The 24,855-nt window shown below is 32.6% G+C and overlaps 1 protein-coding gene across 1 annotated transcript in view; it reads right to left on the reverse strand.

The window, feature by feature from the left end:
* Positions 1–20,576, reverse strand: part of LOC137924604 (multiple PDZ domain protein-like) — a 215,245-nt gene extending 194,669 nt beyond the window's left edge. The window contains exons 1-2 of the mRNA XM_068768020.1: positions 20,524–20,576; positions 19,997–20,134 (exon numbers count right to left, since the gene is read on the reverse strand). Coding sequence (XP_068624121.1) covers positions 19,997–20,134; positions 20,524–20,526 — 141 coding nt within the window. The 5' untranslated portion in view covers positions 20,527–20,576. The remainder of the gene's footprint in view (positions 1–19,996; positions 20,135–20,523) is intronic.
* Positions 20,577–24,855: the final 4,279 nt, after the last annotated feature.

Below are 24,855 nucleotides of genomic sequence, written 5' to 3' on the forward strand. Positions count from 1 at the left end.
CGTGTCAGCAGACTGGTTTCCGCAACCAAGCGGCAATGCGCTCATTTTGCGTCGTGGTTGTTTTTTATCCAACGACGAACTCCCCGAAAAATCCCAGCAGACCCTTGATGCTGCCGGCGATCTCGGAGAGGCATCTCGGAGATCTGAGATGGGTACCCCTATAGGATGCTACTCCCGTACACCGAAGTACATGAACAGCAGTCTCGTCCTCCTCCAGGCATGCCTTGCACAGTCCGCAAAGCCAAATGTAAATAGGTGTTTGTTAAAAAGACCATGACTGGTTAAGGTCTCTGCCACCGAAGGCAGTCTGGGACACGACAGCCGAAGCAGGGCGTTAGAGAGCCGGCAAGTAATCAATTGGATCAGTTCAGAGAATTGTTTATAATTAATACACGAAGTTAACCTGACAAGACAACGTTCAAAATGTTTGACTTTGAAATAAAATATGTTCCGAAATGAAACGTTTCTTTAATACAAATTAAAAATGTAGCAGACAGTGCCTAATTAATAATTACTCTTCGGTAAAGTTTAAATAGGTCGGATTGTAATTAAGTTTGTGACATTGTGAGATTTCGAGAGTTCCCGAAGTAGAATCCCGCCTATCAGATCCATCCTCGGTTTCAAATGGTGTAATTAAAAGACGCGGGCAGTCTCCGGAGAAAAGCAATTTGAACTTTCTGATAGTTGTCGAACTGAATCGCTTTTTTTTTCTCAGTATTTATAAGACTTGCTAGTATCTACGTATTACGTTTACTTCTTTGAATCTCTACAGTAATTTTAGGTATTTAAAAACATGATACAAGTTGATTGATTATAAGTGTACCTTCTTAATTGTAGTTTCAACTCATAGACATCTATAGGAGATATGCTTCCCATATAGATATCTATGGGAGATATACCATAATCGCCACGTGTATTCACGGTCGCAGTGTGTTATTATGGAACGCAGAAGATGCTGCTACTGATCCTCTAGAAACTTCTTTGTGATCATTGGCAATCCTTTTATAATTAATGCACAAAATGTGAGTTATATAAGATTATATCGCGGGAATCGAATCCGTGACCAACGATCACAAATTTCAGACCTCTACCGCTATGCTACCACTGTTCAACATTTTAATATGTGGTTATTAGGTATAATTTTGAAAACGTTTTTTTATATTATCATTACGTTTTAATATATATATAGATAGTAATCTTATATAGGGTGTATTATATATTATTTGAAGCATATATGGTCATAAACCAATATAAAGCTTTATTACAATCACCCTGTTTATGTAGCATGTTATATTTTCAAATATATTTATTTATAAGGATTTTTAATGGTATAATTCACCCTATTCAAAAAATCATTAGTTTTAGAAATGATAAATAATATAATAATAGTAATATATATAAATAAACTATATATGAAAAATATTTATTGTTCACTATCCGTCCTTACAGACTTTGTACCATCAAAAGTTATTGTTATATAAAAATAAAATTGTAGCATATTAACATATTAATTGATAAGGAAAAGGCGTAAAAGCTGAAAATCATTTTGCTGACAGCTATACGTTTATATCTTTTAAGGTTTTACATCTATAACTTATCTTCCTGTGTGAAGTAAAATAACAAACTTTAACCGTTTAAGTTCAATTTTATGTATTTAATTAAAATCAAGGTGCGATATAGACAAAATGGCGTCATGATTTCACAGTATAAATCATTAAAGTCGCTTCACTTATTCAGATACAATTATACATAATATTGATAAACCATCTCTAATACAAGTCCGGTTCTCTGTTTTAGAACTTCATGTCTTATTATCCGAAATTTTGGAGGATATTGCATTAAGTGACCTAGTTTTCTTTCTTTATAGTACAAATCAGTTACGTAACATGAATTACTCTATTTATTTGATTCAGAAAAAACCGCAGAAAAGAAACCACACTACACTCAAGTCTTAATAACGAGCAAAGGAGCTTTCATTAATGTATTCCGAGTGCCTCGTTTAATACTAAAGTTTCTATATTATATTGCGGACGTTGCAGATTTCAACATATCAGTGTGACCCAGTTCAAAGACAAGTTGCTTTTAATAGAGAACTCACTGGAAGCATACATTTTGTAAATACATATTTTAGAACATTATATTTAATGGAATCAGGCGTTACCTCGCGGAAGTCCATCCTAAGTAAGAAAAGGTCCAATATTTAGCCACTTCTTGTTACTTTAGAACATTATCGCTGGTACTTACATAGAATCTAGCTTATATTTTATATCAATACACTTTACGTGTATATTTCTGTGTGATAATACATATGTTTTAAAAATATAATTGTACTGCCATTATCAAGATATTTATAAATAATTTAATTTGGATAAAAAAGAACAATGTTTTATTACATAAGCTTTTTTATATAAGAACAATTAACAACTGCATTTCGTGAAATAATGCGATCGATGAATTTGTTCTCTCACTTCTATCCACATTGGCAAGCTAATCTCTCAACGAGCCATAGAAAAGGCTATACTCGGAACGTAGAAATGAGGACATAGCCCAGCGGATTGGCAAATTGATGTGGCACTCGGTAAGTGGCATAAGAACCAAGATCACTGAAGTAGCTCGAAAAATTGTCGTCTGTGGAAGTGGGCGTGGCACATCTCTCGTGCAACCGGGGCCAAAAGGTTCTCGACTGGTGACCACAAGGTAGACGCGTTGTGGGTAGACCCTCCCCCCCCCCCCGCTAGTTGGATCGACGACATAGTCACTGGATGCAGCGCAGATCTTTCTATGAGCGTCCATCAGACAAGAAGAAGAAGTATGGGCAAGCCAGATATCGCGCAGTTCACATGGCGGCTCACGCTTAAGGTAAGAGTGGAGACAACAGACCGACAAACGCAACGTAGTACGTTTACTTTAACAAGTCGGAAAATGAATTCAGGCAACTTTCAACTAGTTCTATTGGAAATCGTTCAATGAGATTTATGTTCAAAAAAGAGCGATGATGACGTCATGGTTATGTAGTTACGAGATACGTCTCAAGGTCTTATTTAATGTATTTTCAATAAGAGTTTTCGATGATATTTATGTATTAAATGATATTTATATATTAAACAAACACGTAACGTCTAAATTTTGTCTTCAAATACTTAGATTCTTCATATGTCTGGGTGTATACATGTATAATATAGATTCTCAAGATATCTTAGACCAGTGGCGTAGCTATAGTATTTGGGGCCTGGGGCAGATTAGGGCTTGGTGCCCCCCCCCCCCAAGATTCTAAATAATTTCAAAATTCAGAACAGAATGTAGTTAATATATATTTTTTTTGATTCAAAATAATTAATAAAATTTATTGGGAAAATTTAAAAACGAACATTCCTCGCTTTTTGGCCTGCAAAGTCATTAATCACATTTTCAAAATCAATAGTGTCGACTAGTTCATGTACTATTGACATTATTGCAAGATTATTTAATCTATTTATCACTAAATAATCTTGCAATAGTGTAATGATTTATTATTTTGTCATTTAGGGCCCCTTTTAAAAAACACTTTATGTGTTTTGCGAATGAAGGGCTTAAACACTGTGTATATTATATTTTTGTAACCGTTTACTTTTTTTAATGTTCATATTATTTAACAACTTTTTTAGCACAAAAATAGTAAAATTCGATATTCTTTTTACGTTATTTACTTTAAATTATGGTTTTCATTTTTCTTTTAACATTTCATTATTCATCATTCAAAAAAAAATTTGCTTGTGGTGCCTGGTGCAGCCGCACCGCTCGCCACCCCCTAGCTACGCCACTGTCTTAGACCAGCCTTTTCTTAATTTTAAATGTAGAAATAAAAAGTATATTACTGAACGAATCTTATCATAACATCTAAGAGTTTAGAACTTAATTTGTTGACATTTACATGATTGATATTATATTGTACACACTAAAAATTGTTGAATTTCATTTAAAGCAGCAACTGTTGAGTTTTTCCCTGCCTCTTTTCAACAGATCAGTTTTTAGTTAACAAATCCTTCATAGCCGTGGTGGGTATGTACACGCGTATATTATAAAGTTCTACAAGATTTCTTAGCCTCGCCGTTTCTTACTTTCAAATCTAAAATTAAGATTATATTATCAAAGAATTCTTAATATAGGAATTATGAATTTTTTAAATGATTGCTATTTTAATGTACACATGAAAAAATGTTAAATTTCATTTAAAACCGCAACTGTTAGTTTCTGTCCGATGCTTTTCAACAGATCAGCGTTTTTAACCAATGCTACCATTGCTAGCTTAATACCTACAATATTAAATAATCGACGATTCAAAAGCGTATGTCAATACGTACTTGAAAGAAGATATTCTGAAGTCCAAATCTATATAATGATTTCAGTAATAAATTTAGAAGGTGTATTATAAAGGAGGAAACGAAAAGATTAAGTGTAATAATATATTTCAAATCTGATCCTTTGAACTCTGCGATCCCAGCTGCGAATTCACACAATTATACAAAATTCGTAGTTAATATGATTCTTTGTTCAACAGTATTACATATATTTCTACACTTCGTTGGTCTGAAAACGACATAAGAGTTTGCTTTTTTCATTTTTTGTTTCAACATCAAATGTATGGATATATGTTTTTCACATTACATGGATTCAATCGCAAAGCCATCACCAAATAAACTAATATATAAATTTAATACGCTATCAAATTATGATATTGCAATACCTCGTTTTAAAAAAGAACTTTGGTTAATATCTTTTATTTACATATCTCTTTATTCCTGATTCGATGTTCTAGATTAATCCCGAGTTTAGACCTATCTCTTGTTTGGCAAGCCAATGTAATCTTACCAATGAGGCCCGAAGAGACCACATTTCAATGCCTTAAATCATCACTGATAACACATAAATGGAACATCTTAATTTTAAGATACCGAAGAAGCAGTTGTAGCCCAGCGGATCACAACTGAGGGGGTACGAACGAAGAAAATAAACACAATACCAGCGAAAGAAATCGTACCATAACACGGTTAAAATAATACAAAATACAGAGAGCATACTTACTAGCGGCAAAGGCCGTAAATACAAATTGTTTTTCTATTTATATTGAAAAACCTCTTTGGCGAAATAACATTATGTCTTACTTAGAGAACCTGTATTTTAAAATGCCTTAATTTAATTGCGAATTACTTTTCATTCATAGATCGCGGGTCCAATTCCAGGTATAAAATCTTAAATTATTAAATTTCATGCATCAATTATATAGGATTATAAGTGCACACCAAGAAGTTTCCAGAGGATGGACAGCAGCGTATTATACATACCATAATAGCACAATTAAATCGCCTACCCGTCTGCCAAGCGTGGCGATTATGGTACATCCCCCATTGATATCTATGGGGGAGGCCTATGTTCAGCAGTGGGCGACTACAGGCTCAAACGACGTCGACGAGGATTATGGGACAAGATATCTCGATAGTTCTAGAAAGTTATCACTCGCCGATATATCCATTTCTGTTAAGATGATTACATATAATATTTATTTATTCTTTGTTTTGTATTATGTTACGCACAAAGTAAAGAATTTTATTACTGAAAAAGTATAAAGGATTTCTTCCAACTAAAACTTCTTCCATATAAAATTATGAGAGCAAACAAAATAATAGAATAACAAGCAGTGCTTGTAATAAAATAAAAGAGGTCGTATACAAATATAATATGATAAGTACTAAAAGGGTCAATGGCTTTTTTTTCATATTTCATATATGAACGTACTCGAAGACATTTTTATTAGTAGTTTATTTAAATTTATGTATTATATTGTTACATTTTTTTATTTACTGCAAATCTGAAACATTCTAAAATCATATTTAAAAAGGTTGATACAAAACACAACAACACCGCATACATCTTCCACTACAGACCACAGATTCAAAGCAAATATCTACGCCTAAGGAATATTAGCCATTCCAAATTGCATATTATAAAATGAAAATAAATATAAGTGTTTAGAGACAGCCGTAAGGTTCTCGAGTGACGACTAGTAGCCCCTATAAGAGGATCGACGATATAGTTAAGCTCGCGGGAAGACGGTAGATGCGGAAAGAAGAACTGGTCATCGTGACTACCTTTGGGGGATATTTAATGGAGTCAGGCGTTACCTCGCGGAAGTCTATCCTAAGTAGTGTTTCACCCCTCCACGTGATGAGTAATTTGGTGGTGGCGGTTCTGTGATTCGCACTGTTTGCCGCATACGCATTTATCAGCGGGCTGGCAGGCGGTGCATTTCATTACACGACTACCACTGCATGTGCGGAAGTGGCTAAATATTGGCCTTTTTCTTACTACCTTTGGAGGAGGCCAGGAGACCCAGTAGGCGTCCATCAGCTGAAAAGAAGAAGTCTAGAGGCATGTAACTATTCCCACATGCGATATACGCAGTATAAGTGAATCTGTTACCTACTGTAATAAGACGAAATAAGTTAATGTAAGTTATTAAAAAGGTTATGTTTATTCACCTTATAATGTAAGTCAATGTGAGCATCAATACAAACAAAATATTTTACAATATATAATACGCAATACATAAAACTATTGTATTTCTCTCTGTGATAAGAAAGTAAAAAAGATTTTTGGTAAGGACCTTCACTGCTACAAAACTAAAACATCTTTATTTATTTTAGCTCGGAACTAGGATCGGAGAAGAGTTGGCCAGAAACTCAACAGTTGCTTTTTTATAGATGAATTTTGACAACGATGTGTATATTATAATATTAAACCTACAAAGTTTTCAGCTAAAGCCTCATTTATAGGTAACAAATCTCGAGAGCTGCCTCAGAAGCCTCAGCATGGCTTGCTACATTGAAAGAGTGCTTAGCTCAGAAACATTCGTCTCAACTTGTAAAGTTTTTATTTTTATTTTTTATAGATAGATGGCCCCCGCTATTGGGGACCTCTCCTTCCACACCCTATTTTATTGGGAACAGGGTTTTGTATTCCTTAATTTTTTTTTCACTAGAATTTTTTTTTCGTTCCCGTCTTCCATAGTACGCAATATCTTTTTTCCTCCTTCTATCCTTCTACAATTCCATCTTCCTTTCTCAATCATTCGATTCCGTTCGTACATCCTCAAACACTTCAGTTATCCATTTCTATTACAGTATCACAGTTTTAATCGGTTTACTTATTTTCTCATGTACATCAATTTTATCATGGGTTTATTTTACAATTGTTTTTTTTTTATCACCTGGTAAACAATTCAACTAGTAAAGTTATGAGTAACCTACAATGCAGGCTTAACGCGTGAGTTAGTCTACGTCAGCCTAAATGAGCTTAATGAGTTGGAGACCAGCTGGTGGTTTGCTAAGTGAAGTTGGGTATGTCTGCTTCAACTTCTGCTTTGAGAGGAGAGTCGATTGCGACGCGCCGAGCTTCCTTCCACGACTGAACGAGGCGTCACCGCGGATACAGTAGTGATAGGACTATCTGAGAGTGTTAACAACGTATACCCTGGAATGGGCAGCCCAATAGATCAGCGTTTTAAATGGAGTTCCAATGGAGACGATGGAAGGCATAGGCCTGCCCAAAATATAACCTCAATGACCAGACTGTGGAGGCTTTAGTTACTATAAAACACAAAATATAAAAAATACAAAATGTGGCATATATTGTATGTGTATTTATACACATGTTTTATTCATACTTGATCTGCGCTTTATAGGGAACATATATTTAATTTCCAGCTATTGCAACCTAACAAAGCATGAACGATCTGATAAACTTTCTCAAATATACCATATATAGCAAAATACAAAAGTTATAAATCTGTTTTAAAAATGTTTTATTAACTCTTTTAGCATTTAAATTGTTAATACGAATTTTTGTACCTGATAATGGATTTTTAATAGTCAATACTGCGTAAGCAAGTTATTTATTAAGTATTAACATTTCATTATTTGTTTTGCAACCTATAAGTTCTGGAATAAAGATCACCGACAAGCGCAGCTTAGGTCATTTACTAATTAGGTGGACAGACAACCTTATTAAGATCTTTGGAAGACGCTAGATGACGCTGTCTATGTCTCGTGGTCGCTGGTCGCAACGAACTAAGGTCAATTTTTAAGGACCCCGTCTCCACCTCCGATCAATCTTCAGACATTGGGATATTTTCAATGAGAAGATGTTCCAAGCTTCCCTTCCTTGTTATTAACTTAGAATTTAAATAAATTCTCCCCAAATTCCACACTATGATACATATCCCATTTCGGGTTGCCAGTGGCTGCGATGCACCATCACATATACGACTCTCGATATCACGATACTGGTGGCCACGTCCGCTTCTCGCGCTTTCAAACGAAGATGGTCAGGAGGAATCCTCAACGTGAAGTAATAAATAAGTAATACTATAATTCATATTATATAAATAAGCATCATTTTAGTCAAAAAACGTCCACTCCAAAATATTAACCTCCCCCAAAGATATCTATGAAAGGATATATCATACCTCGCTTTGCAGGCGGGTTAGCGATTGCCTATCGTCGAGAAACTTATTTGTGAGAAGTGGCAACCCTATATAACTAGTTCACAATCTGTGAATTGTTTAAGATTATATCCCGGGAAACGAACCCACGATACTTGCGATCGCAAGTCTCAGTCCTCTACTGTAGAACTGCCACTATTTAACTGTATATATATACAGAATAAAAAGTAAAGTAAACATGAACACATAATAAATAAAAAGTTTACTTAAGCGTTATATTATAAAAAATAAAAAGTATAATATAGATGTGCTATTTCGTCCTGAATGCGCAATAAACGAGACCGTATTCTCAATAAATACATTTAAAAAACTTTTAAGTTAAACGGTTTTTTGATACCCATATTGTGGTGGTTGTGGAAAAATATGTACCTAGTCCGCCATATTGGAACGGCGTTCATCTTGTATTTTAAATTTTGACATCATCGTGTTTTACAAGTGTAGCCCATTCATTTGATACCCATATTGAGAGGGTTTAGGAAAAATATGTAATCCGCCATTATGTACCGGCGGCCATCTTAGATTTATAATGTTATTGATTTTATTATATTGTATTGTCATCTAAATTAAATGTGTGTACCAAATTTCAGATCAATCTGATAACGGGAAGGTGTTTAAATTTCAATTTCTAATTTTGACCCAAATAAATTCCGTATGGGTCGAACTAAATATAACCGTTTAAAAATTGCATTCGATTCGTTTTTAAGCTACGGATATACGACCACGTCTCTGCATGTCAATCGTATCTCAAATGACTACCCTAACTAACTATAAGAGAAATCTACGGTCGTCAAATAATCTTTTACAACTTCTTCCTCCCAAATCTGACTTCGTTCATTCTTCTTTTGTTATCCAAAGCGTTCTACTTAAGAATAACCTACTCCTTGTAATTAAAGAATCAGCAAAGTGGTTCATGTTCAAGAAAAATTAGAATAGTTATTAATCAAAAATACTATGAAAAACTAATTCACCTGTAGATAAGTCTTTACGTAAGGGTAGAGGAAGATACGAGAAAAAGAAAAAAGAAGAACATAAGATTAAAGAAGGTCGTCAACTAGCAACTCAAGTCACTCAATTTCAATAAGCAATCATACAAAGTCAAGTATAAGTTAAATAGATAATCACTTATCAACAACTTTACACTAAAACTACACAGAACAAAATCCAATCATCTTAACATAAAGCTAATGGCGGCGCTATCTTCATCATAGACTTAATTTATCAAACCACTTAAACTTTGTATAAAGTTGGAATAACTTGTTAGACCTCTCTCTTCTTAATTGCGTTAGGGCAGTCGTGACGAGGACGAAGGAACTCCGAGAAAGCCTGATAAGGTTCATAAGGACAAAAGAAACTTTATAACATCTTTCAAAGTCATCTATTTTAATATCCTCACAATAGATAAATTGTCATTATTATTTCTTCCGTAGACGTTCCATGGAAAAGGACTTAGATCAGAACCAGTTCAGCATTCTGAGTTTTCGGACGACCATAACAACGTGGTCTATTTACTTAAGTCTTCAGAAACTTAGGACTCCAAGGGCCATCTGATCTGAACGTTAAGTGGCCTGCTCACAGGTAGTGACTCATCAACTTTCGTCCGTCTATGTATCTCTGCATTCCTTGTTCGATCTCTCTCAATGATAAAAGGTAAAGATAAAATTCGTTTATTCAATGGAAGTTTCAACAGGACTTTTATTTATCGTTTATTATCTACTTAATTTTTCAATTTAATTTATTTTTGACTTTGCTTCGCAACTTGTTATAATTGTGGAGAAGCAAGAAGAAATTCCACAACAGAACATCTTTTAATAAAGTTTAACACAGGTCTATTCATATATAAACACTGTACCAAATAAAGCCTAAATGAAATCAATATAATCAGGCGATATCACTGCCAGGGATTCCTATCATTTAAATATTCGAGCTTTATCCGTGAATTTATTTATAATATGCGTTTTGAATTTTGTTAATGGTGACTCAATAATGTTTTGCGGCATATTATAAAATATGATTCCGTTTATTAGATATGAATTAGAGGCTTTGACATGACTTGATAAGCGTCTGTGAGTATATCTATAATGTAGACAGTGTAATAAATAGTGAAAACATAATAAGAAAAACTGATTTTAAAATTGGAATTGCTACTTATGTATATTTAGTATTATTTGCTATATGTCCCTTCAAGCTTTCCGCTGACGCTTGCAGTTTACTACTTTTTAGTTTATTTTCATATCGTTCTCTCTTTCGGTGTTTTATTATGAGGCAATACCGCCGACATTAATTCTATATATACTTCACAGAAAAGTACTTCACAGGATATTTATAACCTGAAAGCTTGAGATTTCCTGAGAGATGTTTTAAAAGAAATTAGTATTGTAACAGTTGCTTCGTAATACTTTTTTAATAACTTATTATTTATGCGTCAGTATTTCAAAACTTGTATGAAAAATAGTGACAGGCATATTATGAATAGAAGAAATAAAAATAAACTCATAACGCCTAAATTTCGTCTTCAAAAAGTTAACAAATCCTTAATAGGGTTGGGTGTAGACATATATATAAATATAAATATAAATATATATATATATATATATATATACATATATATATATGTATATATATATATATATATATATATATACACATATATATATATATACAGCTTAGGCTTCTAAGTTTTAAATCTAATATTAAAAGTATAACATTTTAGGAATCCTATTATAGCATTCAAGAGTTTTTAATTGTTCGAAATGTGTGTAGCTTAGTTTGTTGACACATTTAAACGATTAATATTATAATGCACAAATAAAAAAAAATGTTAAATTTCATTTAAAATAGAAACCGTTGAGTTTCTTGCCGGCTCCCCTCAACAGATTTCTGAGCCAGTGGTAGCTTATTACTTACATAGATAAAATAATCGATCATTCGAAAGCGCATTTAAATGTCTACTTAAATATTAATATTTTGAATTTAGAATTCATAAGTCGCTTCCTAATCGATTGATTGGAAATAGGTTTAAATGCTATAAAGCTTTTTCCTGGCAGATGCTATACATTCACCCCTTTACCCAACAAATCTAAAAGCTTCAGTTATAGTAGAAATTAGGATAAGTGATCAATTAAAACCTTGTAAACGGATACAAATTGTAGATCGTTTAGTCCGTAACGGTCGATTTCGCGAACAAATCACCCGCAATTACACTGCGACGATGGCCGATCCCTATACAGTAGGTCATAAAGCTTTCCCCGTTACGACAGCGAAGTGCCATACCATCGCCTCGCGAATCTATTAGATGATTGTACGTTTTATCGAATTTTATTGCCTGTTAATATAATTTTAATTTCATTGAATTCCTAAACCCGACGATAAACATTGCACATCACACAATTCAATTTGTAACCCCTACGCAAACGTGAAGTATAAAAACCTATCGAAAAATAAATATTTATAGCAATAGTAGGAAAAAGTTATAAATTAGACAGCCAGGATTTTTCTTAATAACATGGTCCATTCAAGTGAAAAATTTCAAAATATGTATTAAGAAATAATAAGTTTAAGTTAATAGAAATACACACTAAAATCATATATTTCTTAACAACCTAATGTATATAAAACATAGTACAAATCTTTTAAAAAAATCCACATTCGTCGATATATAACCTTATTTAATTGTCTAATGGATTTCCGACAGAGTTTGCCCAAACTAAGGTAAGTAACAAACAATCCCTACATAAATAACTTCCAAAGATCGATTTTAATTCGGCTCCCATACGTCTTAATTAGCGAGAAATAAATGAAAACTTCTTTGACCTTTGAACAAATATAGTTAGTTACCTATTGATCGAAATAAGTCGAGCAATTTGCGAAATATGTGGTCGAATCTTACACGTTCTGTGAATATGATAAATAAAATTTAAAAATGGAATTCCGGTAACTTAAACTTCACCGGGGTGACAGGTGACCGTTATAATTGTTTCCACATGGACTAACTTGAAAATTAAATTGAAAGCAGGGATTCTAAAAATAACTATAACATACTGATTGTAGTCATTATAAATGTAAAGGCAAAAGAAAAGAATTCAATGTAATATCAAAATTAATTAACAAATGTGTTTGTGAAATTTTGAATATGTTTTTGTTAATGCGCAAGATTCTGTCGTCGAGAAAGATTAAAAAAATACTATAAACGATAGTTTTCTTACTCCGAACGAACCAGAGTGTAACCCTCTAGCTGAGAAACTATGACTTCAAATAAAATAAAATAAACGGTAGAATGTTTACATACTAGAAATATCGTATCATTATACATATATTGAAGTACATAAGTCATATAATCGTTTATCGTTGCGAGAACGAATTAAAAATGAGGAGATATGTAGAAAAGTCACCGACTTACCACGAGTTGGGAGACGCAATATGGGCAGCCCTGCCACTAGGTGGATGACATAATTAAGATTGCGGGAATATGCTAGATGAAGCCAGCGCAACATCGAATATCTCCAAACAATAACTAATGTAAATAATATGATAAAACAGAAATACATTGAGTTTATTTACTTTTACTTTACTACGAGAGAGAGCTACAACTTTTGAAAATGAATAAATACATTTAAAAAACCTTTAAGTTAAACGGTTTTTTGATACCCATATTGTGGTGGTTGTGGAAAAATATGTACCTAGTCCGCTATATTAGAACGGCGTCATCTTGAATTTTAGATTTTAACATAATCATCGTGTTTTACTAGTGTTGCCCTTTCATTTGATACCCATATTGAGGGGATTAAAAAAAAAAACGTAATCCGCCATTTTGCGTCGGCGGCCATCTTAGATTTATAATGTTATTGATTTTATTACATTGTATTGTCATCTAAATTACATGTGTTTACCAAATTTCAGATCAATCTGACAACGGGAAGGTGCTTAAATTTCAATTTCTAATTTTGACCCAAATAAATAAACAAATAAATTCCGTACGGGTCGAACTAAATAAAACCGTTTAAAAAATTGGTAGAGACATTTTGTTTCTAACTTAAAATAAAAATTGCGTTATTATGTTAAGATTTCACGGTGTATTTACCATAATTCTTTCGAAAAAGATTAGTAGGGGTATCTAACGACGAAAATGACTGGGTAATATCGGTAGCAAAAAGTACAAAGATAGCACGGTTAAAAGAGTACAAAATACAGAAGGCATAAGTACTTACTAAGCACCAAAAAGGTAGGTACAAATTGTAAAAAAATCTCTTTGGCGTAAAAATTAAGTTTTATAATATGTTGTGTGTAAATTGCTTTGCGTTCATTGATCGTGGGTTCAATTTCCTGGATAAAATGTTATATAATTCACACTTTATTTTATATAGGATTGCAACAGCTTTCCAACAAGTTTCAAGAGGATGATAAGAAGCGTTCTCAGCATACCATAATGTTACATCGCGACTACAGGCAGTTCTGCAAAGCTTAGTAAATATGGTATAGCTTCCTATAGATATCTTTGGGGGAAGGCCATGTCATTCAGTGTGCATTTATAAGCTGAAACGATAACGAAGTCGATAATTTAATAACGGTTTACTATCTCAAAATATGGTTCCACCTAGTTTTGTCATTAAGATCGTGGGCAGTATGGTATTGTTATGGATTTAACGTATCACTTCTAATCGAGTGAACATTCTATCAGTTATTATATAGAACTAATCAGTAACCACCAAATAAATAATTTTCGCGGCATAATTAAATAAATATTAAATTATACAAGTAACTATACTATGTAACCAGCCAATAAACCTTTAATCATAATTATTGACACTTTTAACATTTTTCAATTTGTACAGAATAAATATTTAAAGTATCTACCGTTATTTAATCTCGACAGCGGCTACAGGATTCCATTTTTAAAAATCCATCTGAAAATTTCAACGTTACGAAAAAAAAACGTTCGAACTTTTTGTGCCAACATTGAATTTTTTACAGCATGGCTCTTTTACACTCCGAATTGATTTACGAGATTAAATCTGCTCTCAATGGGCGCAGCTAATTCGACTTTCTTTACAAATCTATTTAACGAATCGAGCAAAAATGCTATACTTTTTGAGGCAATTTTTATTCATGCTTATATTTTATTTTGCAAGAACTATTTTAAAAACACTGTTGTAAATGGTAAATGTTTACATGAATATAGCAACTTTTAACACCAAAATAAGTAGGGCACACTTTATCAGTTAATTTAAAAAACCACACAAGACGGTTATTTAATAAGTGGATATACTGCCTTACATCACTGAGTATATTTCAGATATTAATATATTTTATTCCGCTATTGGGGATCTCTCATACAACTCCTGTCTTAGGTTCCCCGGGACAGTTTCGCTTGGTCATTTATTCACATTATTTTTTCTCTCTCTTCTTACGTCCTTCTTAACATCTCTTACTAGTTCTTCTTTAATCCGTCACATTATTTTCCATTATTTTCCCTTTCTTTACCTTTCATACCTTTCCTCATATCGTTCACCGTTCCTCCTGCATTGATACTTTACAAATTAGGTCTATTTACTTTATTTCACATTTTGTTACTGTGTCTGTATCATAGTATTATTTATTTATCACATTTTGTAACCTTTTTTTATTTACAATTACTACTACGCTTTTAGCTTTTATTACTTAATTTACTACTTTCTTTTGCTTTTCTCTTTAATTTAGTGAGGTGATGTTCTCTTCTATTCTTTCTTGCAACCGTAACTGGCATTCAACCCGTAACATGCCAAATGCGAGACAGTTGATAACCATATACACCACCTCTAGACTTCAGTTGCACGAGCGACTCTCTTTGATTTTATGTCTAAGCAGGTACTAAGAGAATCCCACGTATTTGTTCACAATATTGTCTAAGATTGTGTTTTAAGTGAGTTTTATATGTTTGATTTGGTTGTGATGTAAATAATTAAATAATAACAATAACAAAGTATCATTAAAGATAGAATTGTCTTCTGTATAGAACACTATGCACAGTGCTCGACATTTTTCTTTTAAAAGAAAATTGAAATCCAATTCGGTGCTCTACTTTGTAGTTTCAAAGCAATTTCTTCATTCATTGTAAGCTAGATTATAAGCCATCCTCGTCATTGGAGTTTTTCTCGGAAAATAAATAGAGAAAACCATCGGATAACGCGATAAATTTTCGAGTTGAGTAGGGTAGAAAGTTCTGGAAAAACATTATGAAAGTTCTTCGGAATATTTCCTTATCATCGTAACTTACCGGACTTATCTGTATTACGTTTATTGCGTTCGAATATAATCTGTATTAATGATATGACTTGTTATTTAATAAAAAAATATCTTTTATTTATTCTCTGGTTACATTTATTTAGTAGTTTTGTGGTTAGAAGAGTACATTTTTTACTTTATTATTTAACATGAAATCGACCAATATAATTTAAAAAATAAATCTTACAAAACATTATCCTCTACTTTACCACTTGCATATATTAAACAGAAACAATATGGGGCTCAGTGAAGGATTTTGATTATTTTTGGTTCTCAAGTACCCGCACTCCCTTTTCATTTTATGGTTACTATTTTTAAAAAAATATTATTGTTCCGTATGCGTTTCAAAATGCATTTTTATTTAGTAACAACAAATACGAAAGACTCACTGCACTATTGTAAATACTATATATAAATTTTGTATTTATATTTACATAAATACGCACACATTGGTCATATACCACGCGTGGACAAGAAAAATTGAAACCAAGGGTAACAACATGGCAAGAACCAAAAAATTGATTGATTAAATGAAAAGAAAAGCATGAGAAAACTAGATCACAAAAGTAAAATACAGACAGATGTGGATCAAAATAGAGGAAGCCTTTACCCGTAGAAGGGTCCATAATGATATATTATTTATAAAAATTAATTTCGATTTTGATTCTTAAAATTCATGTATCATTTATAATTTATGTACATTGAATTTATTTATTATGATTGGAATTTAAATTTCATGATTATTAATAGTAATATTTTATTATTAATGTATATTATGCACATATTATGTTATAATCAATCATATGATATACTTGTTTAATATATTATTAATTATGGAAATAAAGAGACTATAATAATAAGCATAATTATTTTTTTAATTAACAAGGTACTTGGCCACCCCTGGCATATATAATTCGTCACTATCATCTTCATTTCAACCGGTTTCGTCGATCGTCGACCAATTTTCCATGACCTGAATTATGTCGTCGATCCAATTAATGGGTGCCTACCCAAGCCGCATCTACTAGCTTATTGTCGCCACTTGAAAACCTTTCGACTCCAACCGCCATCGGTTGCACGAACGATATGCTCCGCCTAATTCCACTTCAGATGAGAAATTCTTCGAGCTAAGCCCGTGACATTGTTTCTTTTGCGAATTCCATCATTTAAGTAGGATAATACGACATAAATATATTACACACTGATTTATAAAGCTATTAAAGACATATATACTGATATTATGTGTACTTCTTTTGTATAAACTAATATTGTAGGTTGAATAGAAGGATGGCTGCAGTATTATGTTAGCTGGTTTTTAGTTATTACTGTTCTTCTGTAAGAAAAGGACTAATATATATGCCAGCATTTATCAGCGGGCTGGCGGGCGGTGCACTTTATTGCACGACTACTGCTACATAGCGAAAGTAGCTATATATTAGTCCTTTTCTTACTTAGGATGGACTTAACGTAAAGTAACGTCTGAATTCATTAGATACTGTTCTTCTTGTATCATCTTGCAACCTCAAGGGCAATTTCAATGTTTGACATCGCGGCTCTGAAAATTGAACGGATGTTATACTACCAAACCTTTGCTTTACATAAATCTTACGCAGTACGATAAGTTGCAGTGGCTCTTGTTTTGATTTTCTTATATATATAGGGCCTTATATAGAGCCTAAATATTTTTTTGCGTGTATGCACTTACCCTGTCTTGGGTACACAAAGACATCATTACATGAATTATATATTCTATTGTTTGAATTTTCATCTTTCTTTAATTTTAATTTCACTTATTCTTCCTTCATTTATTCCTCATTTATTCTTTCATACTTTTTTATTCTTTGTTCCGTTCATACGTTACTCCACTTTCGTTGCCTCTCTTCACCTAAATTTACAAGTATTTATTTTTGCGTATTACTTTTAATGTGTTATTACATTCTTCGTACTATATCACCGTTCTATATATATATATATATATATATATATATATATATATATCAGTTTAATATATACCAATCTATCATAGTTCGTCTTTCTATAGTTTTTATTTGTTTATCCAACCTGTTTGGGCCAAAATATTATAGCCTTCTTCTTGTCATTCTTCCTTAGTTATCATTGCTGTCTCCTATTTCATAGCGCTGTAATATATGAAATTACTGGTCCGATGATGCATACTATATGTCTTATCGTAAATGGGGAAAAATATTTAGATTTATATACATTAATAGTTAGTTCATTCAACAAACATTTCTTTAACCACCTATTAATGTATTAACTTTGAACCTTTTATACATTTATTTGTATTATTATAATCTTAAGAGAAATAATCCAAAGATATTAATCACTTGTGTGTAATGCCATGATTTGAAAATGAGATCCTTTAAAAATATATTGTGGTTACAAAATCATTATCTGGAGGAGTCAAAGAGGACTTATATAGTTGAAATAAATAATTGCGTTGTTATTATAGAAGAAATAGTTTACAATACAATACGATGTTTTATATAAAAATCAGCGCGCTAATTTTGCGAGGTTAAAAAGTGTTTTGAAAGTAACAGTTGTCTTTAATATTACATATATATTTATTTAAATATATATATATATATATATATGTATATATATACATATATATATATATATATATATATATATATATATATAATATCTCTGTAATACATATATTAAGTACCAATAACACATTCATTTGTAACATATTTATTAAGAAATTAGCTTCAAAAAGCTTTAAATCTTTCACAACAATTTCTTATCACCTTGTATAGATTGAACACACTAAAAGAGTACATTAATTTATTTTTCATATTGGAATGCGACAGCCCAATAACACGAAATATTTCCTAAAATCGTAAAAGTGTCTCCAATAATTATTGAAATATATTACTTCCTACGCAAATTACTCTGACATGAGGTACACAACTCGTGGGTGTTATTACACCCTGCGACCTTAATATAACATAACAGGGCTCGTATAATTACAAACAAATTATTATATATGATTTACAGTGTCGTTACGCAAAAACCTACCGTAACTTCATTGATTTAAATCACATTTTAACAAAATAAAGCTCCCGATTATACCAAAATAGATGGCGTTTTCAATATACGATAAAAATAGGTTATTATATTTGCCTAACAAATTCTTATATCTTGCAAAAGGTTTGCCGCCGGTATGCGAAGTGTACCGCAAATTTTGTCAAACAGAGAGTCTAATGTTCAAGGGATATTATCATGTATGTCTTCACGGTAATGTTAGTACTATAGTAAATTTAAACTAGATTAAAAAATACAGGATGATCATTTTAAAATATGTTACATTATTTCGTTTCCTTTAGATTACGAGAGGTCAATAACTTCTTACTGTACTAAGTCTGCGGGGCAGAATAATACATATTTTTATGTATTATGTACAATTATACGAATTACAAAAATGTTTTTTTTGGTTTAATTATTTCTGAAAACATTGTTTTTGCATGATTTACCTTGCATTAATTGACAGCAAATGAAATGCGTTTAACCATAAAATTATTACACCAATTACGAATCATACTGTACTTACAAAATTTGACATTCGCCTTGTCTTTTAACTTGTGGGTCCTCGTCCTAGGCGTGATATTTCCGCGTGCATCACCATTTTAATTATCATCATCATTTCAGCTATATGACGTCCACTGTTGGGCATAGGCCTGCGCCCAGCGTCTTTCAACGATCTTAACAACTTATAGTTTCATTTATTTAAGTACACTAGCAGTACAAATTAATTAAAATTACACTAAAAGTTACCGTATCAATAATGTAACTGTTATGTGTTCCTCTATAGGTGAAACAACATTAAAAATTTATATACCATTACAGAAATATCATACTATATTGAATCAAAATAAATTGATTGAAAAAATATTGAAAGGAAAAGTGATCGCACGTAAGAGGAAAAATCTAGCTTATGACCTTAGACACTATAAGAGCTCTTAATTTGAAAATGTTTCTTTCAACGTAATACTCTTCAAGGCTGTATGCTTAAAAATACTTAATTTAAATTAAAAAAATGTTTTAAGAATACAGTGAATTATAAACATGGTTTTTAAAGAATTTAAAAACCACGAGATATATCAATTGGAAATTGTAATAAATATCATTAAAAAGATATACATGTTTAATTAATTAATTTCGTAAAAGATAACAACTAACCCTGTCAGCCACTCCGCCCGGCAGAACACTCTTCACCACCACTCCCGACGACCGACCGCCGACTATACCGAAGGCAAGCCCCGAACCGTCGTTCACCAGCTCCACCACCTCCACCTGCGCCCATTCGCCGAAAACCTGCTAATAAGCAAAAAAAATAAATTAAATAGATTGTAGGCAGACCGTGGTGCACTTTATCCAGGTAGAAATGGGTAAAAAAGTAGATGAAGAAAGTATCGCCTCCCTAATGAGCTACGATAAATATTGCCCTACATTTCTCAGGTTTTGCAAACAGGTAGTGCAGCAGACCATAAACAGAAATAAAAATAAACAATAAAAAGAGTGGGTAGAGCCCGAATACAAGATAAATGATAAAGTAAAAGTAAAAAAAAATGTAAATTAAATTGAATAGCAAAGAAAACAAAAGAAAAGAAGCTATAGAAAACTAAAGGAGCGTAGCGTCTTCGGCTACATGAATGTCGGGTTCATAATCAGAGATAAGTTAGATATATTAAGTTATAGATAGTTACCATGATGCGCCTTAGTCGACGCTTCCCACGAGGCTTCCGCGCGCCGGTTTCCGATCAGCTAACCTTGTCCGCCATATCTTGATCTCACTGGCACTCCTCACAAACATAGTTTACACCGGCGACCACGAAGGCACGGCACAGCTCAACAGACACTGTTTCACTGCACATTGTTCAACTCACAAACCTATCACCTAATAAATAATACTCACAATAAAAATATTGTCCGTTTCGTACCTGGAATTAAAAAAAAATATATAATTTATTTAATGCGAACAATACACATTTTCTGTCAGCATTACAAACATTTATATCCAATATCACAAAGTCTAAATAAACTTAACCGGAGTCTTGTAAATGTAAATTTCTTATCTTAAAAGACATTCAGTAATCACCTCATTAACAAGTTCATTTGATATTTAATTCAATACTTTATTTAGTATGAAACATATATATTTTATATATAGTTTTTCATGTAGGCATTTAAGAGCCTTAAAAATTTAACAATTATAATGTAATTGATTCAACAAACCACGTTCCTTTTCGATCAACTAAAAACTATTTGTTATAATAAAATATATTTAATAATACACTTAGCATTTTAGATTTAGAACTAAGGAACGGAAGGCCTCGAATATCTTTTGGAACTTTATTATATATCCGTACACCCATAGCCATGAAGGATGTGTCTCGGATCGTGTCGAGTGTCTCGTATCTACAAGTACTGCATTATTTTTTAATGGAACTAATTCTCTTTTATGACGTCACAGCTTTCTCAAGATTTTATAAATCTAAAGTACATTACCAAACATAATACATAATAAAAATGAAGATAGAAAAACAGACAAAAAAGTAATAATAGATAGACATGAAAGCCCAAATATGACAGATATAATAATTTCAGCGTTTGGTAATGGAATCCCGAAGTTTGACATCCCGAGAGAATAGTAGAAATATCACTTTTCTTTTTTTTTGATTTTCATCACAATAAAGTATTATCGAATAACAATGCTGTAAAAATGAAAAGAATATCAATGACATATAAAAATGAGAAAACACACAAATGTTTTATCTTTATTTACTTAACTTCCAAAGAAACATAGACTGAAGTCTCACCTGCGCAGTTTCTATAGCTATTTATTATTTGTTCGCCTCAAATCTGTTAAAAGAGGGTCGTATATTTGATACATTTTCTTCAAATAAAGACGAGGGTCAAAGGGACAAATATTGTTGAACCAACGCAGTGATATTATCTAAATGTAATATTTATTTAGTGTAAATGTCAAAATAATGAGTTACATGTTAAAATTGCGAGGTTTAATTCTATTAGGGGAATCGGAAAGTAATGTGCTTTCTTAAGTTAAATTCACACAACAACATTTTTTGGTAAGTTTTTATTTTTAATCAACAATATGTTCACCATCGTTATCAACAACCTTTTACCGTCTAGTATACAAATTTTCAATGCCGGAGCGATGAAAATCAGTCGGTCTTTCTGTGAAATATATCGACAGAAACGAATTTACTTAGTATTACTTGTATGGTAATTTATAACATCTTCTCATCCAATATACTCAGTGCCAAAGCCTGTTTTCGAATAATCTGTGTTACCAGTAATTATCTATGGTACAAAAATATGGCGTCTCTCTTTCTGAGCTTCATTGGCGAGCTTATAATTGGGCAATAGAGAAAACTACGCTCGGAATTTCTCTATGAGATTGAATCAGAAATTGCCTAGCAGATTTTTTTATGGCCCCCGCTATTGGGAGCCTCTCGTACCCTTATTTTGTTTGGGACAGGGACTTTATTTACAAATAAATTTTTTTCAGGGTGTTATCTTTATTCTACACTCATCATTTCATTCTTCTCAATTTCTTTTATTCTTTCCTTTTATCCTTCACAATATCTAGCAATTTTTTTTGTTTTTTCATTCTTTCTTTTTTACTCTTACGTGGCTAGATACAATTTTATTTCGAATCTTTATTTTATTCTTACGTTTTCTATTCTTATCTTTTAATATTGGAAAACTTTGTTTAGATTAGACTTTTTAATACATTAGAGTCTTGTCTTATATTCTATTATTATTTAATAAGTTCTTTTAAATGTACATATTATTCATTCTAGTTCAAATTTTCCTATTTGGTTTTGTTATTTTTTATTGAATTGCTTACGACCCTGCGAGCAAACGACAGAAATGATGGGCGAAGGTTGTCGTCGCCCATCATTAAGGCGATGCTTTCCGTATCTATTTACATTTTGGTTAACGTTTCCAGGGCACACGTTTCCACTGCGCATCCCTGCATGTGCGTGCCTAGCAGATTGGCAAGTCGAAGTGACCTTGGGCAGGCAAAGCGCAGAATGGATGGACCCTGGAGCCTTAAAGCTCTGGAGTGAAGACCACAGGCTGGTAAATGCAGCGTTCGACATCAGCGCAAGACGCGTATAGACGACATTTTTGAGGTCGTCACCAGAAGGCTGATAGGGGGCGCTTCAAATTGGTTCTATTGGAAATATATGAAGTAGGTCTATGTCCATCTTTGGGCGTACTATGACTGAAATGATGATGATATATAGGGTCTCTGTTGATTTTATATACTATTGTTATTAGGTGATGTAAGCCTGTGTTGCCAGCCTAACCGCTCCCATGCTTTAGGAGATGATTAGCATTCAATGTAAAAAGGTTTTATGCTGCTATCCTTATGTATGCACTTAGACGGCCTATTACATAAATGATATCTGACTATTAATTTACGTTATTAAAAACAAATGTCATCCATTCGTGAAATAAATTCACGTTTATTTATTTGTTTTGGACTAGAATGCGAAAAGCCATAAGTTAACTTCTGGTAATACAGTGTCACAGCAGGGACAAATAGTCATATACATATATATATACATACACACAAACACACATATATATATATATATATATATATATATAAATAGACGTATATATATGTGTGAGTGTGTGTGTGTAGTGTAGTGTACACGTACTAATTAAAAATAAATAAACAACCCACAAACAAGCTGTTACAATGTTAATAAAACATTTAAAACCTTCCACGACCTTTGACTCAACCGTAATGAATTGTTTCTACAATAAATACGAAACCTTCCTCACATTCACAATAAAGCTTTCGTATACACAACGGTGCAAGCAATCACACAATTTGCGGAACGAGAAGAAATTGTTTCGATCTTATTAAGGATGCTGCGAAGCGTATAAAGTAGGTATATACACAGATTTGTTTCACACGCGACCGAGCCCCGGCAAATAACCTACTCAGTCCCTTAAATATAGCCTCGGTGTACGTCCTTGAGAGCCTCGCAAATGACACTTGGGCTCTTTGTTTTGTATCACATATACATTTCTTTATGAAAGACGTCTGACGTCTGGATTACTGAATTTTGGTAAGAATATATTGAAATGAAATATTTGTTTTTTATAACTGTGTGTCTAAAATCTATAACTAAATATATATTTAGGTTTAGCTCATGTGTGTGTAAACAGTGACAGTGAACGTGGCTTATCATTTTTAGATGGCGGTATTTAAATCCACACAGACTGCATAGTGATTTATAAATTTTTCTCATCTAATATTACTCCATTACTTCCTTTAGTCTTCAAACAATACATGATCTCCTACTCTGAACCCTATTGACAAGCTTATAGTCACTCAACAAGAGATAGAGATGGTTACGCTTCGGATTTGACAACGATATGGAATCATGAATACGAAGATCTGGAGAACAATGAAAGTGGAAGACATAGTCTAGAAGATTATCGAGTTGAAGTGCAGTTCGGACAATGGCCCGGCTACCGCAATGAATTACGTCCACCTACAGTTTTATAGGTGAACAAAACAGATGTTCACAATATGCCATTAAGATGTACAGGAATAAAGTGCACATGAGCTACCAAAGAGTTTGTAGTTTAAGTGTATTTTACACTGTTAAAATTCTAACCGCCCGGCGGTAGAGAACTGAGACTTCCAAACGTAGGTCGCGATTCGAATCCCGGAATACAATTTTATATAATTCACAATTTGATCATTAATTATTTAGAATTGCCACTGCCTACAAAGAATGCCATGCCAATTTCCAGAACATGGTCAGCAGCGTTCTCTGTGTACCATGATACCAGACTACAATCCCCACCTGCCAAGCGTGGCAATTACGATATATACTTCTATAAATATCTTCGGGAGAAAACTATGCCTTGCAGTAAGTTCAGTAAGCTCTTAAAAATTTGTACATTTATTCTGTATTTTCGTAATATTAAAGCGGACAGCATATACTTTCCTTACTATATATAATTGATAAGAATAAAAATAT

This window comes from Battus philenor, unplaced genomic scaffold, assembly GCF_028537555.1.
Source record: "Battus philenor isolate CCGP_79_NKW_IND1 unplaced genomic scaffold, ilBatPhil1.0.hap1 SCAF_24, whole genome shotgun sequence".
NCBI classification, from domain to species: Eukaryota; Metazoa; Arthropoda; class Insecta; order Lepidoptera; family Papilionidae; genus Battus; species Battus philenor.